Genomic DNA, 24158 nt, shown 5'->3' on the forward strand with positions numbered 1-24158 from the left:
ACTGCAAAATTATCTTACAGCATGTTCAGAGAAACCATGTTTCAGTAAAAAAGTACATGACTTACCGTATTATACATGGAATATGCAGCTAAAACATGGAATAAAGATTGTTGCCTGGAGAAATAACAGTAGAAAAGGAATATAATGTAACACATATTTTTTTTTAAATCAGAAAAGCATAGAAGTACTGAGCTATGTTTTGGAAACCTGTTTCTCCAATTTAACTTGTCTAGTGCTAAGTAGGAAAAACACTACGTTGATGTTGCACTTCTGATTTCAAATTGACTACTGATACTTAGCACTTGTCTGATGTTTTACATGTTGAAAGGATTCAAAAAAATACTTATAATGCTGTGAGAAGGCAATGGTGATAGACCATCATTTTTACAGACAGAGAAAGTGAAACACAGGAATTATTCAGAGTGAAAAGCTTTAAACACCGCAGAGCTGATGTCTGAGTTTGTAGAACACTAACAGTTGTTATTCATTTCAAAGAGAAACGTAGAAGAGTTAACACATACAAAGCATCTTCAAAGGTGTCTTAATCTGGGCATCCAAATTAAAGTCTGCTTTTAATACCTTAAGTGACAGCTACTGTCAAACTGAAGAAAAGCAGCATCAGCTCTGACTCTCCATCCTACACTCAGTCCTCAAGAGTATACTGACCTCTGTATGTACTTCAGAGTTACTAGACTTAAACATCTTTAAAGATTTAAAGAGTATAGGTCCTTTGCTTTCTTTAAAAAGAGTCTACCTCATCTTGTACAAATCCTGAATTGTGAAGGTAGTAGGACTAAGTGTATAGACTCTGTTCTCCCCAGGTTGGGACACATAAGTAAGGACAAATATATGCTCATAGACAGCTCTCATAATGAATATTTAAACTCACACCTTCCTGTGGTTTCTTGGGGGAGAGAATCTGGAGATGTGAATGCTAGTTTGGACCACAGCTTAAACTGCTAAAATTTAACTGCTGAGTTTTGCATACTGTCCCTTGTGTCCCATGAAATTCCTCCTGCCTATCACTAATCTAAATGTATAGAAATAGCTAGTAGCAGGTTAAAAAAGAAAGCATAAGCAAAAAGCTGTGTATTTTCTATTGCGAAGAGGATGCACCCTTGGAGAATTCTACCAAAAAGTCTAGATTATGGCATTTTCCTCCACACTTTTGCCAAAACTGGAGTTTAATCATTCTTCAGTAACTGAAGTGTAATGTAAAGTGCAGTATGTTAAGCTTGAGCCTTATTTTACAAGGACAAACTGAGACACAATTACAAGGTCCAAACAGCGCACACAGGAACCTTTTATATCATCCAGTAGGGGAACACTGACCACATGAAACTAGCAGTGCAATCTCATTCCCATTAAGCTTTATAAAGCAGCGGTAATTTTAGTACTATTTACACTCGGTGATACCTCTAAAGACCTAGAAAAGAATGAACCTTTAAAAGCATAGTCTACTGAAAAGTCAAACAAGCTACTGATTATCCTGGGGGACAAAAATAACTAGACTTCATTTCATTGATATGCGAAGTGACTTCTGAATTCTCATCAAGGCATTGCTAAAAAGGCCCAGTACATGTACAGAAATCCCAATAAGTATTCCAAGGGCAAAACTGCTTTGTGCAGCCAAAGGCTTGCACGTGGACTCTGAAGGCCTGCTTACACCATGGCTACAGGGACCGGAGCTGGCACTGCCTGTGCCAACGCCAAGCTGGCGAGGGTGGTGAGCTTCTGCTAACACCTAAAATGTGTGCAGAAACACCTAACCGAGGCACTGTGTACATGCTATTGAGAGGCAAAGCACATCAGCTTAGGGACGGCACTGCACAAATATATCTAAATTCAGTAGCTGCACAGAATTTTGGCACATAACTCTCTTGGCTTAGAAATTTCTGCTTTGCACTCTGTCCTGTGTTGCAGGCATCACAGATTCCCCGTACTTATAATTTGTCTGCAAACTGCCCAGAAGAATGATATAGGAAAATGTTTGTTTTATCACATTAAAGTCCACAGCTCTTTGAGTATAGCTTTTTGAAAATAGCAGACTACAGTAGAATCTGCCTTAGAAAGAGGAGGAGATTAAAAACAGAATTAATACACTCTGAGAAGGGAAAGAAACACCCTATTCATCTCAGCAGGGTGCTGATGCTGCACGCTAGCAACGAGGCTGATGTTTGCATTGCCACTTATTTCACTATTAAGCATTTTTAATGATAGCTGCCTAATATTCCTCATGCAATGACAGTAAAAAATAATATTTTGAAAAAATCCAAAAGCATTAAGGCTTACATTTGTAAATAATTAAGTGCTCCCATCTAAAAATACTGCTCTATCTCGTTCCTGTTTAGAAACTAGGAAAGAAAGAATATAAAATCCAAAGGAAAGCTAAAATATCTGGGAGGGTAAGAGGTATTAGAGATGTAAAAAGTTGTTTTGTTTCTAAAAATACACAGTTAAACACAGAAATCGTATCTCGTAATCTCAATTAACTAACTTGGCATTTCCATGCTTTTGTTGTATTTACAATATCTGAGACATGTTGACTTTAATAAATAGGACAACAAGAGGAGAACACTTTAGAAATGTTTTTCTTTAGAAGGCTACTGACTACCGTATAGCAAGGGAAAACTGGTTGGTTGAAAATGAACATCTGGTTTTGCAGTAATAAATGTAATTACATTATTACACATACACAGTTTTGCTTTGAGGATTTGAAGCATACATTCAATATTCATGGACAGATCAAAGAGGCTTCAGGCAGGCCAGAAGCCAATTTTAAGATAAACAAAAAAAACTTTTAATCTACTTACTTAACACCATATCTGTCTCTAAACATGATATGATCTCTATATGTTCGATTTACATCAAGATCAATCTGTCTAATATCCGGCGAAGACTCTCGTGCTTCACACTTCAATCTCTAGGAAAACAGCAAAGAACAGAAATTAAATTTACAAATATGAGCTCTAGAATAGGTGAAACCTACCTGACTTTATACCTAGACTAAAGCACCTGCCATCTCATGATTTAGAATGCTTAATATAGAATGGCACCTAACAAAACAATAATTTTAATTTCCAAGATATGCATATACCGACACAAATGTTATAGAATCAGACACACATTCACACAGTATAGATGTTACGAAACAACCCCATAGTATATATTTTTGTGTCGCACCATTGGTAGTGACCCATATTCAAGGCTACATTTCAGCATCTCAAATTTTTAACTGTCATTTCTCAGGTAGGCACATAACAACAGGAAGATAAAAGGGGAACTTTGCTACTCGGGAACTAGCATCTAAGACGCAAGTGCTCCAGATTAGACTTCTAACAAATAATTAGTGTGGCTTTTGCATTTTTGCTGCCTGCTTTTCCTAAGCAGAAGTAATATTTACTTAACTGCTTTTCTTTTTTCTTTCTTTTCTTTTTTTTTTCTTTTTTCTTTTTGTATTTTTGCATTTTCTTCCTAAGATTAGATAATAACTGGACACTCCTCTAGTCATTTCCTCTGACTTTCTGGTCTAATCCAATTCAGTGGTAGGATAATCCTATTTTATCACTTTCTTTAAAGTTGTATAATTAAATCCAACTTTGCCACTGAATACTTTAGAAAGCCTGCATAGACTGGACCGCCACCTTATTCTTTTTACACTTACAATAATTTTCCCTTCACATTCATACATTTTTTCTTACTTCTGTCCCTAAAAGTTGAATTTGCAAGGCATTCCTAACTGGGTGCAACATGCTATTTTCAAAACAATACATCTGAGTAGATATTATTAGAGAATACCATACAGTCGAAAGGCTCTACAGAACCTAGTTTAAAGAAAACAAAAAGATTTAAAGACAAAAATAAGAAAAATGAAAGGACAAATAGGGAACAACGAAGTCTGGCAAGCAGAACGAGCAGCTTTAGGCACATCTGGAATTACCTGTAAATCAATAATCCAGCTGGAAGCAGCCACTAACCAGCATAATGCCAATCACAACCTCTGCTTCATGCACCTTTCAGGATAATTTAAAGTCCTAACATCCAGAATGATTTGTCCCGCAGACAGACAGAAAAGAAGAAGGGATCAAAAAATTGATGGCTTTAAGGGGACATAAAGACCCAGAGCCTCTGAATTGTTTTACACAGGAAGAGAAGCACTCTAAATCCTTGCCATGATGGGAAAAAAGTGATTGGGGAAAAACCTGAGCCTGCAGTATGGGGGAAGAGAAAGGGAACCAAGAGTCCCTGCACCAGAAGGAACAGAAGATTAAGACTAGGTAAGTAATTGCCCTGCACAGAGAACTGCAAGAAGTTCTTGACATGTACAATGAGTTTGACCTACAGCAAAAGCACCTATCTTTCTTCTCAGTTTAAGAGGTACAATTTGTAAGTGAGATTCACAGCTAGTTTTAATACCACTTCAGGAAATGGGAAAAATGGAGAGCAGTTAAATGAGCTTACTGCAAACAAACAAGCTAGGATAATGACGGAGGAAACTCTTTCTACTTCCATATTTGTACTACAAAGACTTATCTTTTTTGCATTGAGCACTAGATGGCATTAATAATCTCTGAAGATGAATTCACATATTTTTAAAGGCTTGTAGTTTTACTCTGTATTCTTTCCGTCAACTACATTATTCAGCACGAACTCCATTTCATCCCTTTTGGATCTGCCTCTAGTCTTACTTATGAAGTTAAACAAAATATAACAGTCAGAAAGAGCAGCCTGTCAGACTAAAGAGTGATAAATAATTCAAGAGGAAGATCAGAGAGACAAAAAATTTAGATAACATCACTGCCAACATCCATCTTCTTTCACAACTGTACAAGCTCCCTTGCCTACTCAGACCCAAAGTCTCAGCTCTTAAAAAATGCTATTAAAAATGTCAAAACCAAACCAGTAATGCATTTCTTTGAAACTCTGGACATTATTTCTTAAAAACCAGAGAGCATTGAAATTCCAGTGGGGAAAAATTTAGACACTCTGCAATACTAAATTACCTTTCTGTTACCAAACGCTCTCCCTGTTATCCCTTAGCACAGAGGGAGAGGAAAAAAAACCCCCAGAATTTTAAAGGATTTAATTCCTTTTCTATCTAACTAACCAACCTGCACATGAACCTCATTCTACATTTACGGATCTGAAGTTGAGCTCTGATGGCAGTCAGCATTACTGACACCCCCAGAAACACTAGAGTTAGTGGGAACAAATTTAAAGGAACATAAAGGAACAAAATGATTCGGAGGGGGATTTACTGCCCAGGGCATTGTGGGTGGGGGAAGGATATGCATAAAAATTTTCTTAATATATTCTAAGTAGGAGATCTGTTTAAGTGGTCAATTTATGCCTGCAGCATTTTGCAGAGTTAATATCCTGTCATCGGTTACACCTCTGAGAATACTATAAGCTAAACAGACAGCACTTTGTAATGAATATCTAAGTTGCTTTTGGAGATGAGATGCCAGAAAGATAGTCAGCTTGTTCCAGCAGGGCCATCTTGGCTTTTACAAGATTAACAAGGCATGAATACCCCCCAGAAATACTAGAACTCCTCTTACTGATATTCAGCTAACATGGTGCTTTCTTAATAGAAATTTCTCAAAGAGCAGCACTAGTTTCAGAGGTTTCTGTCTTCTTGCTGGGAGAGGGGTTTTGTCTTGTTTGGTTTTGCTTTGCCTTTAAGAGGGCTTTTGCAAGGATTTGAGGGTGGGAGAAGAAACGGAAAAGAGATGAGATTAAATGAATTACAGACTGAAAAATAAGCTGGTAAAGTACTTTCCAAGCCATGGCTTTTTTTCTAGCTAAAAACAAACAGTCAAGTTAAATGTAATTTCTAATCCTTTTTTTACATCCTATAACAACAAAAGCTTAATAAAACCTACAGTCCTAGTAGCTGAAATTCTTGATTTTAATATTAAATGGAAATTCTGCAAACTCACATTATAAAGGTCTTTTTTTTCTTCTTTCATTTTAGGAACATCAAGTAGTAAAGACCAGACTTGCCCTCTGAACTGCAGTGGGATGCCTTTATAAATTCTCCTATGAAACTGTAAAAAGAAAAGAAACGATAATTGCAGTACAAGCCACCAAGTTCTGAACCAAAGGAACAGTGACCTACAACATGCTAAAGGGAAAAAGGCAATTATATCAGTTGTCCTAGCAGGACGGCCTATCAAAATTGTATCATCTCTGCTGGGTAACGCTGGTTCTACAAATAGAGGAAAGACAGCTTTGAGTTTGATACTTCACATAAAACAGAAACAAATTCATAACAGCACAAAATTCCAGAACAAGCCACAGACAGCTCACTATAATTATCAGCTATACATGGGGATGGTAAAGGCAATCAGCAGCATCACACAAAGCTTTGGCGCTTACCAGCAACAACAATACAAAAATTGAATTCTAGTAAAACTGCTACACTGTGCTGAAGTACATATACACAGACCACAGATATGTGAGACCACCACAAATAAGGAAATGTCATGTCTCAGGCTAACAGATTTCAGATCATATTTCAAAATTAATAATCGAATATTTTCCTAGATGCACATTAGAATGTATGTGTATAAAAACAACTCTTAAAAAGATTTTATAGCTATGGTTTCTAAGACTACTGAACAACCTAACAACACTGTACATAATTTTTAGCTGTGAAATAGAAAAATAAATTCCCCACTCATGACGCACTGTATTCGGACACACAAATCTGGTATTGGAAATGGGTCAGAAGAGGACAACTCAGGACCTGTGCATACCTGGAGGGAGTAGTTGTGTATCTACCTATACATGTGAGTACTGCCTCTGACGTGGCACTGCTCTTGTAATCCGATTCAATGGCTTGGTTCTGATTGGGCTTACTTGAAAAGATAAATAATCTCAATAATAAATAAATAAATACAATTGTCTTTCTTGGTTCTTTTCCAACTTGCATCTCTATGCTGCAGCAGCATCTAGGAGCACATAGACCACCTAAACAGAGAAAGACAGACTAGTTTTCTTAGTTTTGGTTTTAGACAGCCAGGAGGGACTCAAGGCAAGCAAAACCTCAGGTCAACCAACCACAGAAACTTTAAAAGTGCAAAAAAAATTCTGAAGACATGACTAGGAAAGGGAAAAGCAGAGAACTCTAACAAAGAAAAAGAACCTTTCCGAAGCTCTGTTTTTACCATTATTTTAATGATGGCACAGAGGGATCATTAGATAGATCAGTTCTCCAGTTTTGGAAGATTAATGAACACGCTGTAACAGCGTATTTGTAAACCTCACGCTGTTCAGGAGATATTAGATCTTTGAAGGTATCTTCAAAGCCAGAAAAACATTGTGTCTGGATTTTAGAATACGTGACCTTTACCCAAGTGTTTTGAGGGCTCCTTAATAGAAACACAATGCAGAGAAGCATACAAATAAAGGCTGTAGCAGAGTCATGATATCCTTTGGTCCTCTTTACGAGCTAAAATTTTTAACTCATATAAGATGCTACAGCAATCCTGGAGGCTGTTGCGCCATTTATCCACAGAAAGACAATGTTGTGAGGTACTGCCTGTTTAAGAAAAGTTTGCTGCCTTTAATACTATTAAGATTGCTTACGCATTAAAACTTCAGCAGTTTTAGTATGCACACAGTTTTATCAGTATAGTTTTCTCCTGTCCAGGAGTGCTGTAAAGCACCCTTCTGTAGATGTATGTCCAGACTTCAGCTCACACAGAGAATATTAGTCTTTTTCAACACAAATACACCACTAACTGCTTGTGAGCGAGAGGATAATGCTGTCTTTTGAAAGCCATGCAGCATCAGCTGCAGTAGCGTCCTTCTGCAAAGAGATCATGTCTCCTGGAAACTAGAAAGAGACAAATTTTCCAAACCTCAGCTGGTGACTGGTGAGAGAGAGAAGTCCTAATCGATTATGTCTCCCATGGCATTTAACTGTATTCTTCAGACCTGCAGTATAGCAATAGCGTATCTCGATAAGTTCACAGCCATTACAAGACGTTACAAGATCCTGGCTAGAGTCAGCAGAGCACTAGGTTAAGGACTTTCACTGTCTGCCAACCATACAAGAGACAAACGCAACTCAAGAACAAAGTCTTTCATAGCACAGACTATCACACAAACAATAACATGGAAAAATAAATGAGTAACTTTTATACAATGGAAAATGATGTGGCTGCACTGGGGGGGGGCGGGGGGGAACGCATCTCAGCAAAAATCTTTTCTGAGAAATAATCAGTTACCAAATAGTTAAGAAACATAGAAATGAGCAAAGGAAATACTAGCTAATTCAATATCTTTAAGCACCATACTATAGCCCTCTGCTGTCTTCTACTTCCATATGTAATGTACAGTTGAAAATATATATTGGAAACATCTGGGTTGTGTCTATATACTTTAACCATGATTTGCAGAACCCTAGTTTATTCTTGCATTTTCTCTAAATTAATAATTGAAAAAAAAAAATTACAAATTTCCACGAGATACTGCTTTTTCTTCTATTTCCAGGGAGGTAAAATAAAGTAAGTCCATCTTCAACAAATTCTTTAAAATTAAGGCTTTGTTAAGATACTAGCTCAAAAACAAAATACAAATCCATGATTTAATAAATTAAACAATTGTTGTACAAAAACATGCATCATTTAGAGAATGGTGTTATGCAATCTGGGATGTTTCCATCAGCAAAGGACACAGTCAAAAAAGACACCCTTGGTATATATAATTATACAACACAAATTTAAAATATAGGTTCAGGTTCTGTATCACATCTCATACACCCTGCTAAGCAGATCTTCAGCTAAAGATAGGGGTCATAAACCCTTGCTATTATTACTAAAGCTATTGATTTTGAAGATATGACAAACACATACTAGATGAAGATATGCCCTTCTGCAAATTCAAAAGGAGCTACTCAAAAAGAAATTGGACATGCAAATGGGACCACCCCATAACCAAACAAGACAGTATACGGAATGAATTAAAAAAAGCTTACAAAGCAAAAAAACTCTCAGATTGGGAATACTCCAAATAAATATTAGTCACCATCTCAAATAACAAAGTCCATTACATCCCAACATTCAGTGTGGCCTCTACACGAAAATCTGGAAGACATATGACCTCCCCTTGCCCAAACTCTCAAGCCCAACTGGTTCATGGCCAGGAAACGAGGCCACTACCACATAGCCCTAGTCTGAAGAGTGGGCACTGCCATTCTAGCTACCACAAGATGCAAAACTGGCTTTCTTGAAAGCAAAGCTTTCTGTTATGTCAAGAACTGCACACGAGCAGGAGTTTGCCACCTCAAAAAGAATCAACGATGAGAAGCATAAGAATTAAAATCTGAAGTTCTACAAAAAAGGTGTGTTTCTAAGGAGAAGAAAGCATATTTATAAAGGCTGCTGCATTTTGAGGTTCTTCACCTTCTGTGGATTGCATAAGAGGAAGAGAACGTGCAAACACAGAGCTGTTCAACTAACTGATTCAAAAAAATCTCAGGAACGTGAAGCGGGTTCGTTGTTAAGGCTCTGTGTTCAGACTCCAAGCTAGGCAGGGATTTAGCTATTACATTCCTTGGGCATGCCAGAACAGCTGGCAGCTGCCAGGTACCCTGATCGTTTCTCTTCTTCCCTTCCCCGCTCAATTTGGGCAACTTCAATTACAGATAGATGCAGGAAGACAGTGAAAGACAGAAATACTTTGGTGGAAATACTCTAGTGGGAATATAATATGTAACAGTTTTATATAATCTTTACTGAAAGTTATGACCACACTAAGACAGGAAAGATTTACTGTCTGTGGTTGTCAATTGTACCCTGGATTACTATGTAGTAGACTATAATTAGGAAATCAAAGCAAAAGCTAGAGAAAGACCACACAAACACAGCAACTTCACTGCTCTGTGACGCTTCCTGCATAAGCAATGACCGATGGGGAGACAAAAGCTTTGTTTTGACAAATATCAGTCATGCAATGGCACCAGGACAGCTGATACACTTCAGAGACTGGTGTTAAGTGCAATGACGTCCCCGCTGAAAAGATTCCTAAATAACAGTACTGGAATCACTGGTTTTACACATCTATGGAGTTGCACGAGTTGATTTTCATTATGGCATCTTTCATTATGTATAAATTGTTACTCAGTTCTGATACTGTCATAGCTTCAAGTCATAATCTGATGACTGTTCAGCCGTTCTCCAGTTCCTCACGATCACACACTCAGAGAGCTTTTTGCTTGTTTAAGCAGAAAACTTCAAATGGGAAAACAGCAAAAACACTCTGTCTCTCTTGGAGGTATTCTTCCGTAACAAAGATTAGGGGAAGATGCAAACTGAAACACATCGATATGCTGTGATGTAGTTACTTTCACTAAACCTTTTCTTCTAAAAAAATAAAACTGTCCTTGACAATTAGCCTTTCACATTTCATGACCTCTAGAATATCTCCAAAAATCATCCAGATCTAGTTGAGGCTACAAATAGTTCCATCTCTCGCACACAGAATCACACACGCGATGACTGTTTTCTTGTTAATTCTCCTTGAAAAGTTGGGGAGGAAAGAATTAAGGAAGCAGTCCACACACAGTTCTGCAAAATAGGATTAAAAAAACCTGTATTTCACAATTAGGAATATGACAGTTTTGGAAAAATGTAATCAAATATACTCATTCATTTACTGTATATGCACAGTATGAACAGATTTCTTCAAGCTGAAACTATCTTAGCTGTATGTTATTAAGGCTCGTTACGAAAGGGCTCTCTGAAGACCTGTACTCTGTACTTGCTCCATTCTTGGGTCCTTTTCTCTCCCTCTCCCCCTTCTCCCCACCCCGCATTTTAATTCTGAAATCTCTCAGGTAGGCCATTTTCCAAATCTGAGCCATCACTATAATTAGTAGTGATCTATAACTCTGTGGATTTACAACACCTATAACTCCACAACATTATTACTCTTGCTGTTGCAGTGTTCCCTTCTCCGCTGTTACTGAACACTGCTTGTTTCCGGAGCAGTGGGACTGCACAGAAGCCACATGAACGTCAAGTGGGACAAATCCTCTAAGATACATGCTGTACATTTTCTTTAGCAATTTGCTCCCCCAGTGTTAACTACTTTATCCAATCAAGTGAAGACAGAAAGCAGGAGGCAGCAATAGTTCTTACAACCTATTGCTGCCTACTGCTTCAGAAAAGTTGGGTTGAGAAGCTGGTGCTGCCAGCATTTTGAGACAAAAACTCTTTATTTGTGAGTTTTGTACAACCCTGAGCAACATCATCAGGCTCTCCATAAATAGCCGTGAAAAATACTGCCTCATTTTCCACTGGGAGGAGGAAGGGGCTGATGCTTCACTCTCTATGTTCTGGTTCACTTATCATACAAAATGCAAGAAAGAATAGGGAAAACATCCTTGTTTTTGAAGTCTGAGTGCTCTACCAGAGTTCAACAACCAATAAAGATTTTTCCTAGCCCCCAGCAAAGTTCATCCCGCTTATGAACATGCTGAATTATTTCTGCCACTATTTATAGTCTGGTCTATAATTTGTTGCATTAACTGAAACTCTTTCTGCTCAGCTGATCTGCTATACCTTCTGCGTGCTTGGTGAACTGAGGATGATTCAGTTTAAATCAGTGTACAATAGACTGATGTGATTGACAGGTGGGGAGGAAGACCTTTGCTCTTTAAACAATGCAGAGCTATTGTGTTACCTGAAAGGTTGTATGTGATAATACTCTTTGCAACCAAGTAGATGTTACACAGTTGTTTGATCATCCCTTTGGTTTGGGAAGATAAGTGATCTTCAAATCGGCCCATCACCACAAGAAGAAATACAGCCAGAAGCGTTATGACCTCTAACTTACATTTTCATAAAAGGTGACAGGACAGAAAGCAAGACTATAAGAAAAACCTGGGCAATAAATTATTACTTTTTCCCATGCATCCACTTCATATTTAAAAAACACAAATTCACTTTAGCATTTTTGGCATTTTTAACAAAAGCAAAGTGCAAGACATGGTTAAAAGTCTCAAAAGCAAAGGTAGTATGCAGATGCCACAAGTATGGGAGATGATGAGCAAATTTCTCCCTCTACTTCAATTGTAGTATCTCTTACTTCTCAGGAAAATATCCTGCTCATCAGGCTAACAAGTATTCTGGGCTCTACCTCCCCCTTTGAAGCTTTTCCACTTTACACAGAATAATTCACTGTAACAGAAGGACAGCGAGGGAGTAAGCTGGCTCTGCAGGCTGGTCACTGAGGCAGCGACCTGGGATGCATAACATGCATCTTCCAGTCCCCATCCAAACAAAGGTGGACCAGCACCACCAGACAATATCAACAGAAACCCAGGGAAAAATGCAAGTTTTAAGCTCTATTACTCACATCCTATGCATTAAGCACTGAATAGCCAGAACAGAAACCGTTATGAAAACCTCCTCCGAACACGGCGTGGGGAATCTAGCCCCTCGAGCAAATGTTTCCCTGACAGAAATTCTTCAGTATATTCATTACCGGTTTTAAGACAATCAAGACTACATTTCCAGCAAATAAACTATCCACATGAAAAACATGAAAAACCCTACCTACCTTTTAAGGCAAGTGAACGCACTTAGCGCTCATTGACATATCTAACAAAATCCATCTTCTACATTTACCCACATACCATCATTTGTTGGGTTTTTGGAAGGGGAAAAGAAAAAAAATTCTGTAACAAAGGTCCCAACAGCAACTTTAAGACCATTAATAGTAATTCATCTACTTAAAATCTTCCTATATTTTCACAAAAAAATAATTTTATTCCTCTTTTCTAAAACAAGAAATGTTGTAGCACTCAAAGGTACTTTAAACAGCTGCAGGGATAAATAGAATTAAACAGTTCTTCCCCATTGATTCAAAAAAAGAAGCTCATCAAGGTATGAAGCACCTTATTCAAAAGCAGATCCCATTCATATCATCAAAAATTTCACGTCTCTGAGATTGTGAATGCTGCATGGCATATTATTCACAGTACAACAGAACTATTCCAGGGAGGGGAGGAGGGGAAAAATCAACCAGAAAAGGCTTCCCATACTTTCTACTTGAAAACTTACTCATTGTAACTCTCCTTTTAACAAATCAACCACGTATCTTGAAGTATCCCAAAATATCATGCTTGCCAGCAGAGATAATTTAAACATCAAACTACATGCCCCCTTTTATGACTAATCAGTTTCCTTGGAGTGTTATTTAAGGCAGTTTTCACTGAACCGTGGCTGAAAGCTCTCCTAGGCAGTTCAGTAAACCTGGGGAGCAATAAAAAAATAAATAAATAAAAAAAACCCCACGAATGAGAATCATAATAAAGAACTCGTGGATCTTAGTAAGACGCCATCTGTGCCTCAAAAGAGTAACTTAAATTTAAATAAAAATTACTACAATATCCACCATACAAATGAAAAGTGAAGTTAAAATTAATAACCCTTGGAAAGGGATTTACGATTCCTGAAGAGTTCAGGTATTCCCATTTAAAGGTGTCCCCTTCTTTTCAAGCTTAGAAAGGCTTTTTTCCCCCCCCCCCTCATCTTCCTCCCCTTCTCAAAATAGGAATCAAATACAATTTTGCTTGGCTCACTAGCTACGAGACAAGACTTGCAGGTACAGCACTTCATCAGCGCCACTATTTATTCTGCAGACATGAACACGGCATGCAGCATGGTCCTAGCCCCAAACCCTCCATGCAGGTACAGCGCAGTGCAACACAGTAATTTTTCCGAATGTTACCGAGCCTGCTTAGAAATTCCTCGCATCTCAACTTCAGTTTTGTTTTGGTTTTTTAACGTGTTATTGCATTGTGGAAGAATAAAAAAGCCTTTTTATTTCCCTGTGTGTTCTGCTGATTAAATAAACAGAAAATAACACAACTTAAGATTATACATTCATTCAGTAGTGATAGCTAATGAAAAAGCAGGAACAACTTTACCTTTTCGCTATTCTTGTATTTTTCCCAGCTTTTCAGCATCTTAAGCCATTTTGTAGTTCTTTCAATTTCAAGGTGCTTTTGCTGAAATGAAATTATAATTTTTTAATCTTTTCAAGATGAATACATTTAAAATTATTTATTTTAGGTTTTTTTTTTTAAAGTATTGAGAAAAATTTTAACACAGCATCTTCAATTTCTGGTCCACTCGTTGGTCTAAGAAAAGCAATAAAGAGTAACATCATTTAACTTGAACTGCTCTTATAAATACAATTCTTCATATAGTGCTGACAATCAGGGTTTTTTCATTTGTTTTTTCGGTCATTGGTTTTTAGGAGGCTTTTAGTGCAAGAATTATAGAAGTTTCTGCTCTACACATTTTTGGCAAGTACAAAAAAGCTTTGATCCTTTTTTAAGTAAACATTCAGGCAAATAATTTCTGCTGCAAGCTTTTTAAAAGTCAACTCTGAAGTAATGACCTTCCTTACCTTGGCTTGCCCTCAACACAATTTACTTCTTTTCAACAATGCTACAAACTATCTCTTCTAATTAATAAAAACCTTTGCTTATGTTAGGCACAAAGTGCATTAACAAAAATGAACTAGCATATTTAAGGTAATGATAGAGCAAGCCAATATATATTGAGCTTAACTACTCACAAGCTTTAAATAAAGCACATGCATAAGTGCATGCAAGAGTGACACTGCAGTAGCGGAAATGGAAGTATGTTCTGATTCTGGACATTAAAAGCTAGAAATCCTTGCTATAATTCTCATCCTGGGCTTGGCATGCTTTTACCTAAAAGACCTATCTTCGTATCAAGGATTTCTTCCAAAGGTAAGATCTGCTTGTTTAAATTACTGGTCACTGGCAAGAAGGATATTTCAGTAATGAGGTGACACAATGACAATCAAAAAAATGCCCAAACCCCTAACTTCTCAAATATGAATACTATATATGGAAGGCTGCCATTTTGCCTAAGAAAACCTTGCTGTTGGTGCCATCAGCCTCTTGAATTAGGGAACAAAGCAAGCCCTCGGAATTAGACTTTTTGGACCCTGGCATTTCCTGTCACTTTGGTTCTTCACAGTCAGAAATCCAGAATCTGTTGGCTCCAGCGGTAAAAAGATTCATGAGGGGGTGTTTTTACAGCCTAGTTGTACACGCTGTGAACTAGCCTGGGTCTCTCTGGTTACACTACAATGTTAACTATTAACTTTGTAACATTAAATCTCTTTTATGAAACACTATTTCAATTGCTCCATAATGCTTTAGAGCTTAGGATCAACACCGAAAAAGTTAAAGCAGAAGACTTAAGTGTGTTGGATATTGCTTTCTCTTCAAACATGAATGTAAAAAATACTTAGTTTTTTGGAAAAGGACAACCCTCCACCTCCAACTTCAAACTCATGGCTTGAAAAAGATAAGTAGGCTATTCTATTTCATATGATTAGTGATGCAATGATGTAACAACGTAAGAGTTTAATTTCAAAGCTCTGCAGGATATTGAAAACTGATTAATACTTTCATTAACTGTATCTTAAACATTGGGGAAAACTATAAGTGAAAATTATTATTTATTATCACAACATAATTCTAATTTTTTTTTCTGCCTTTTATTCCTCATCGGATTTTATGCATTCTTTCTTGCCTATCAGTGGAAGAAGATGGGCAAAGGATTTCTTCAATCCAGCAGCCCAAAGCCTTGCATTACCAGAAATAAAACTTCTTTAACTTCAAGGTCCGCCCCAAACATGATTCTGTCCATGAACTGTCCTGGAAATAAGCTATTTTTAAAGTTATTTTTATTTCAATCCAACTGACCTAAGCCTGATACAAGTACAAGCACGTTATGAGGAAAAAAAGTGTCTTTACTCTCTCAACCTTACTCTTTTTGTTGCAATTAAAAGCTCATATTCTTGCTCAGGTTCCATGCTCTGTTTTGTGATTTCTCAGCCACTTCCATTTGTTTTTTTTTTCAAAACACGTAAGAGAACATTTAGAAGGGAAATGTAGAAAAAATTCTGCTTCCTCGATTTCACAAAATTGCTTCTGATTCTCCTCTGCACCCAAAACCTCTTTAAGTAGTAAGCATTGTTAACATCTCAGAAGCAGACATTTTTTAGCCATAGCTTAGACTGCAGGAATAACATCACTATCAAGTCAGGAAAGGTCTCTGCCCTCAACAGGTTGTTCAGATAATTGGTAAGAAAAATAAAAACCTATCTGCTCCCACAGTCTTTTTGTTTTTGTGTTTGATCTGCTTTCAAGATTTTCAGTCTTTGGAGCCAGCAACTCACTTCAATTGTAAGTTTGTTCACACTTTTATGTCTTGTGTGTCAATTTATCCCAGTTCTCAAGTGATCCTACTGTAGTCAAAATAGCAATTATTTCTGTGTTCACTTGTTGAAAAGTTTTAGCTATTTTTTTTTGTCTGAATTATGTTCGCTTTCATGTCTAACAGGTGTGACATTGAAAACATGGATATATCTGAAGCAGCTCATTGCAGAGTAGATGGATGCTGCTTTGCAGATGCCTCTTTTAGGCAAGTTCCATGCAGTAGGCTTCAAAAAAAAAAAAGAAAGAAAAAAAATGTATCTATTTATCTGTCTTCTGAGTATGTTTTGCATTCTGAAGCATTTTCACCACTGAAAATAATAGAATCTCTAATTGAAGCAGAGAAGGTTTCTTAGTAGTCAGTAAATAATACACTATTGAGAGCAAAGAGCATGAAGCTGAGCTGGCAAGCATCCGTCTTCTATGCAGCACCCTACCTTCTCAGGGTGCAAGTGTGCTACAGCTGAGGTTTAAAGCAACGCTTTAGCAGAAGCCTCAGACAAAAATCAAAACTCACTGTGAGCTATGAAACACCGAGTCCCTTCCCTGAAGATTTTATAATCAAGTTAACCAATGACAGAAAATAAAAATTACCTACAGAACATTTTGCAGCATTTCAAAAACCGAGTGAGATACAGACTCCAGGTTTCCCGTGGTCAGTCCCCTGTCTGCTTTTCTTTTCTAGATGACCTTTCCTCCCTAGTTTTATCTCAGAAGTGCTGCACGATTCATCTGAAGGTTAAGTAGTCCATAATGTAGGACAATGATTTGTTTTATTTAAGTGGCCAAAAGCCCAGCAAGGTAATGAAGCATGAAAATTACTGTGCATTCATAATAATAATTCTTATCCTGAAAGTATTATGCATGCAAATACATGCAGAGAAATCCCAGTTTAAGGTTTACACTAGAATGTATATAAAGAACAGAGACTCAAAATTCACAAGTATGTACAACCCTTTACCTAAGCCACAAACTACATCAAAATATCACGCACGAATATATATATATATATATATATTTTTTTTTTTTTAATTTACAGGCAAGGCAGAAAGCAAGCATGAACAGTCCTATCAAATAAGTGATTTTAAAAGTTATTGCACAGAAAGCTTTTAGTGTTAGCTTCCATTAGCATGACATATTAATCATTCTGTGAATGGTATCTTGCAAATTGCAAAAATCCAAACGCTGCTGATAAAAGGCAGATCTAAGCCTCAAACCAGCAGAGGTCAGGATATCATCAGGAGTATAACCAGGAGCCTAATACAGGAGCATTACTGCATGATTATGAAAAGAAAGTACATTTGCAATTTAACATTGATTCAATAAATGCAGTTTCTATGCTGACATTTTGTCTGAGACAGCATGAATAAAATATGGGATGCTGAACTGAGACAGTATTTTTACCCAATAATTTAAGGCTAAACTATACAGCTACTGTGAATCAGAGCTTCAAAACACATATACCACAATAATTGCAAGCTGTCTAATGTTTATGCTCATAGGCTCACCACCCTGCAGTGTCCTTCTGATGGAAATGAAATTATATATACACTCAAAATGTTATTAAATGTGATGGAACAGGGCATAAAAATCCAGGCCACATATGCAGAAACACACCTGAAGCAACGCAAAACAAAAGGACTCTGAAGTTCATGTCTTTCACGAGAAGCACTCTTTCTAGCCCTATACGGATCCCTACTGATACCTCTACAGAAGCTCAAAATAATTCATTTTCAGAACCACTGCTCTTAACACTGAGAGCTAAGCTTCCTTAAAACAAGGCATTCCAGCCCTCTTCCACACGCTCTCCTGATTCGGGCAGCCAAGCGGGTAACTTGACACTTACAGCTTTAAATATTCTGCCATGAGTTTTCCGATGATATAATAAGTCAATAAGGATCCAAACTGGTCTTTAACCAAACACTCAATCTCTGAATGAATTTGGAGACAGAAATGGCCCTGAAAGACCCAGGGAAAATGCCACTAGTACTAAGAGGAACACATTTAGGCTCATGCAAATAGAAATACAGCTCGCAGGGATTTTAGTAAAAACCTTCCACATTCTCAAGTCATCAGTTTTCAGACTTCTCCTCCAGCACCCTCCAGTCATAGAGGGGTTTTTTGTTTGGTTGGTTTTGTTTGGTTTTTTTTTTTTTTTTTTTTTTTTGCATTAGGGCTGGTGACAGGTCTTACATGTCTCAAGCGCATCTGCCTTGTCAACTCAGCATGAGAAGAGAGGTCGCCACGTTGCAGTGAGTTGCAACCAGGATATTTGCCACCATTTCCCATGCCAGTAAAGCCTGACCTCACTTAGACGATCCACCTGCTCAACACAGCTGATAGCAGCTCAGGGGACAGACCGAATACTTCCGGCCTGCCACGCGCCCGCCAGCTGAGGCTCTTCTAGGGCAGAGTCAGGTGCCATCCACCAAGTAGCTCTGTTTACTTTGCTAGGTCATATGATGGGCAAGAAAAAACAATGTCTTATTGCAACCAGTAATTATAACATCAAGAGGGCCCCACAGGACACCAGCTAGTTAGCATGGCCTCAAGGACCACAGTCCTTACAGGACTTAGGAACATAGCTCCATGGGAATGCACACCACTAGAACACTTCATCTCCTAATTTCATAACAACTTATATAAAAAAAAGTCATAAATCTTTAAATGTTCACTTCCTCTTTGAAGAGCTGGAAGACAGTGGACTTACCTTTTCTATTGCTGCATCATGGACAGGAAGCTCCTCTGGACTAAAAAAAAAAAAGACAAAGTTCATATCAGTCCTGGTTAATCTTGGCACAAAATCATTTCTGTGTAGGTTCTTACAAGTATTCATTTACAGCAGCAATACGCAACAACTAAATAGGAAACACAAATTTTTATGAGCTTTCCTGAGAGTTATGACGAGACACAGGAACACTATGAATTTTTTTTTTTTTTTTAACACAGTAAAACTGATGACATTAAGGAAATAAAATTAGTTAGATATTAAACCTTCTAAATCAAAACGGTTTGCATACCTTCAAAATACGTGTTATCCAAAAAGTTACTTTTTCTTTAGTAAAAGCACTCCTGAACTGAAGCTGAAGTGAAATTTTGTCAGCATGGTTTTAAGTAAAAAAAGCCTTTCTAGTGAAAACTTTTCATACCCAAATGTTTTTATGCAGCTTTGTTTTATAAATCCAGCTATTTCTGAACATAATACCACTGTGGTTTTAACATCAAAATCAATTTTGTTTACTAGACTACACTCCTGTTAACTAAAATATCCCTAAAAAAGGTTTTTCTTCTTTTACTACTTTGCCTGGTGAAAGTCACTTGAGACCTTGCTTGACTTAGGAGAGTAAAATCACATTTTCTCAAAGGCCTAGAAAACTCACTCTGATTAACAGACAGAAGTGGCTAAAAACAAAACAAAAACAAAAAAGCAACAAAACTGTGGGGGTGGGGGTTAGTAGGTATTTAGTTAAAATTCAAAATTACAGTTTTTTCACTTCTTATCCCAAGTATAAATAGGCAGGTTTTTAACTTAAAGCATGAAGAGCAGCCTTTTAAAGGATACATTTTCAGAATTTTAGGTTTATTTCATTTTGAGGGCTCTAACTTATGTTCTTTTTTTAACCACAGAAACTTGTTGTTTTTCTTATCAAAAGCAACCAGCCTCGCTTGATGCCAAAATGAGATCTCCTTCCTTGGCAGGCAGCATCTGCAGCTTCCGAAACCATAGCAGCTCACCTGTAAGTAGCAAAGCTCCCTTTCTTTGCTCTGCAGATCCGATAAATAACACACAAAAAGAAAATAACTGCTTTTAAGGATCAAGAAGGCACTGTATGAAATCAATCTTTCTTTTTTTTGGGGGGGGGGGGGGCGACCCTTCTTTGCTAGTTTTGCCAGTCGTGGCTGAACATACAGGCAAAAGGCAGAGCATTGACCACATCTGTGCGCTCCCACCTGTGATAGTCAAACCCACCTGACCACAAGCAGAGCAAAGGCACAGTGGGCAAACAAACTCTCCAAACCCTTAATGGTATTTTAAATAATTACATTTCCATTTACTGAATTTGTTTTCTACTATCGTACTTTGTTTAAAAGATGGGACAGGATCAGACACAGAAATAGTTAATGGCTATTAGTCAATTCAATTTTATTACGCCTGCTTTTTTTCTTTATAATGTTGACTCTTCCCCCTCCTTCCCCAGCCTAGCCAACTTAATTTTATTATACCTTCATTATTTCTTTGTACTGTTGAATCCTTCCCTCCTTCCCCAGTCCATCTAAACCTGTTTTTCAGTATTTTTATCTGTGTGCTCCACCAAGCAATAAAGTGAAGTAGTAAACAACATTAACATAATACAGGCACATCCTGCTTTCCTTTAATAGCTCTAGTGATGCTCATGTGGGGAACAGAGAGAGGAAGAATAGGCCTGATTAATGCAATTAGCTAGGAAGCATGCAACCCTTGACATCCAACAAAGGAGGCACAGAGCCTTTAATATGGACAACTGAACTCAGGTAAATAGGGTCTCCTTTAGCAGGGATGAAATCTTAACATTCCTTTGCCCACAATTATAAAAGATCCAAACTAGACAAATCCACCCGATAATCAGGCAGGAATTAAGACTCATTACGTCTGGTATGTGTCCAAGCCCCAGGCACAGAGCAAGGTGTGGGCGACTCCCTGCTCCCCGCAGCTGACTCTGCAACCCAACACCTCTCCACAGCCCTGGCCAAAAGCCTTCTGCCCATTTTCAGCCTGGGATATTACCACCTTCCTGCAAGGATTTCATGCAAAGGAAAAGCAGCCTATTAGTTCAAAGAAACAAGGATTTCACTTTGAAGAATATGGGGTTTATTGAGAATGTATATTTTTAATTAGATTATAAATGAGGAATAGATTTTTTTTTTCATCTCTAAATCCACCATGATGACTAATACAGGTTTTGACACGTTCTTCAAAATAACTGTTAAAAAAAACCACTAGTATTAATGCATAAATATCTGACACTTCAGAACATTAAAAATGTGCGTTAAATGCATTAAAATGCATGTGTTAAAATGGTTTTGACCATTATTACATGAAGCTATATATTGTAATTAACCTTACTCTAGTGACAGTGGTAGTCTAAATACATTGAAGAGAGTCTCAGGCTTAACAAGCTTAGTCACCTACCTACTGCTGCTGTTTAAATCAGTTTTCTTTAAACAGCGCTTTGATATATTTGTTCAATATAAACACAAGGAAAGACTTCCTCACATTAGTCACTCATCACATTTATTTTTTCCCACATTTGTATTCAAGCACAGAATAATTTCCCTGCTGGCTCAAATCAGAACATTTTCCTGCTTCCAGTTTGGCTCAAATGTATTTAAGAAATGTAAAGGCTCCACTCTCATTTGCAGCTTCAGTTCTGAGAATTTTAAGTACAGAACTACCAAACTGGAAAGATGTTTAGTGCAACAAACATCTGTCTTGATATGTTTATAAACCCTAGAACTGTAAAATCCAGATCAAAATTCTTCACATTTCTAAATTGCATAAACTCTGACAGAGTTTTTCATTGCTAGTGGGAGAAAAAGAAAAAAAGGCAAAGCTTGGCTACAATACACTAAAAATCCTTACAGAATTTCTAGCAACTAAGATTTATAATTACGTTCACATTTCTTTGCGAGCTGGATTTTTCTTCTCTTAGCTTCTAGTCCAAAATGCACCATTTCCTTTAAACCCCTTCTCTCTTTGCTCTTCTGGCCGCAGCCTGCTCTCCCCCAGCGAGAACCAGGCAGTGTGCTGTGAAGAACTGTGGGGTCTTTCATCCTGAAAAATGTTGCAGGAATAATTGTGGAATTGTGTGGAACCCACCATAAAAAGCTCACTAGAAAACTTGGATCCTCCTAAAAACTTATGATGCAGCCTCTAAACAAAATAGTTTCTCAAACTATTTTCTCAGCTATTTTCTCATACTATCCTCAACTTACTACTAAGCATGCGAGCATCACTCTGTATCAATGCATGCTCTTGTTAACTGAAAGTAATTTGGAACCATGCATTTAGCATCACATATTAAGCGTGATATGGGAAAAGTTTCTTAAAGAACACATCTTCACAGTGTCAGTCACCCAACCACGAAGAAATAGATGCGGCACATTCACGTTTTCAGTTGTGATGCAGGACTAAGGGTTTAAAATACAAGAGGAAAGCACACTTGCTACTCCTAGGAAAAATATTTTCAAGGAATACAGTCTTTAAAAACATATAGGTATATTTAAGCCTATATTTTTGCTCTTTTCCCCACGTGTTACACCATGATTTAGTTACTTGGCTAAGTATATGCAATAATAAAAGCAATCACTTCTGTTGTTGAGAGTTTTTAAAAATCCAGTCACTTGTAGCTTTTTGAAACTTTATGATCATAGAATACATGAGCAAAACATCTACAAAAACATTACTGAAGTGTGGAATTCAGAAGCCAAGTGTCATGAAATAAATTTATGAAAAGTGGCTAGGGGCAGGCTAGATAAGCCAAGGACAGAAAGAATTCAGTTGGCAGATATTTGAAAAAGAAAACCCTCAGAGTATAAAAGCAATAATATGCAACACAATATGTAACTCAAATTGTAACAGTTTCTCAAAACTCAAATGGGTTAGGAAAGAATAGATCTTCCCAGAATGAATGGTTCTAAGGCTGTGGAATAATTTGCCAAAAGTGAGTATAGCTTCACTTGCCAAAGAATTAGTACCTTATCCTGGAAAACTACTCTACAACAATAAACATTGACTAGATGTTCCCTTAGGTCTGTCTCCCTTTCAGCTAGTGATATCGGGCAGATAAAACTGCCAAAGCAATAAGTGATATTATGCATAGATACAATAATGCTTTGCAACAGAATACAACCCTATTTTGTATATATACATACCATTTTTGTTGCCTCATTTCATCTAACATAGCTATTGATCTCTGTTGAGAAGTTAGCTAGCAGCCGTATCACAATCTTACAGGAGGGAAGATAAAGAAAACTAATTCCGTAATTCACAGGACACACAACGTTATTACTTGGAATGATTATTTTTATGTTTGCGTTAAATTACTGTCACAAAATGCACCACAAAGCAAACAGCTTTCTGAAGTCAACTGAAAGAACCTAATTAACCATTATAAGCACAAGTAAAACAATATTTCAATTTTATGCCTTTCCTCAGACCTATGATTAAATTATTCTACTTTTTAAAGCACAAGCCTAAGTGTTCAGATAGTGTCAAATTCAGATCTTTTAGTCCAAACAAATTAATTTTCAGAAGAATTCTGATTATGAGCGCTTGCTTTGATCTTCCAACCTTTGAATGGAAATTAAGGGCAACAGTGTCCTTTTCAAAACTAATGATACATGGAAAAGTTTTTTGAGAATATTAAGGAGCAAATAAGAAAACATTTTTTTTAATTAAATGATGGATTTTCCACAGATAAAATTCCACTGATCATTTCCTTCTTCCTTCCCTTGCATATTTTATTTATATAACTCATAATTTTGATTGTGTCTATCAGAAAAATTGAGGCTATGCTACTGTAATCATCTGCTTTGAATTTCACCAAATAACCTTTGCACAGTATGTGGGTGGTGACCACAGCAGATTAAGAAACAGCTTTCAGAAGTTTTGTTAAAATTCATAAGCAAGCCAAAGCCAATTAATTAACATACAGGATAAGCCAATGTGATATTCCACAAAATAATTATCAGGAAATATGTCGCAGGAAAAAATTTAGCACTGGCAAAGGATTGGATCATATGTGATTTTATGACTAGATTTTAGCTACGACTATTTGTGGATACTGTTGATGTTGCTGCCAATATGCAGAGCACAATTCCATCAACATATGGTCCCTGC

At 37.2% G+C, this 24158-nt stretch overlaps 1 protein-coding gene across 5 annotated transcripts in view; it reads right to left on the bottom strand.

Moving 5' to 3' along the window:
• Positions 1-24158, bottom strand: part of USP6NL (USP6 N-terminal like) — a 115696-nt gene that overhangs the window by 25938 nt on the left and 65600 nt on the right. For all 5 annotated transcript variants that reach the window (XM_026119321.2, XM_064502435.1, XM_026119323.2 and 2 more), the window contains 5 exons: positions 18990-19029; positions 13946-14026; positions 5943-6050; positions 2814-2923; positions 66-114 (listed from right to left, as the gene is read on the bottom strand). In XM_026119321.2, the coding sequence (XP_025975106.2) occupies positions 66-114; positions 2814-2923; positions 5943-6050; positions 13946-14026; positions 18990-19029 (388 nt within the window). The remainder of the gene's footprint in view (positions 1-65; positions 115-2813; positions 2924-5942; positions 6051-13945; positions 14027-18989; positions 19030-24158) is intronic.

Source organism: Dromaius novaehollandiae, chromosome 1, assembly GCF_036370855.1.
Source record: "Dromaius novaehollandiae isolate bDroNov1 chromosome 1, bDroNov1.hap1, whole genome shotgun sequence".
Lineage (NCBI taxonomy): Eukaryota > Metazoa > Chordata > Aves > Casuariiformes > Dromaiidae > Dromaius > Dromaius novaehollandiae.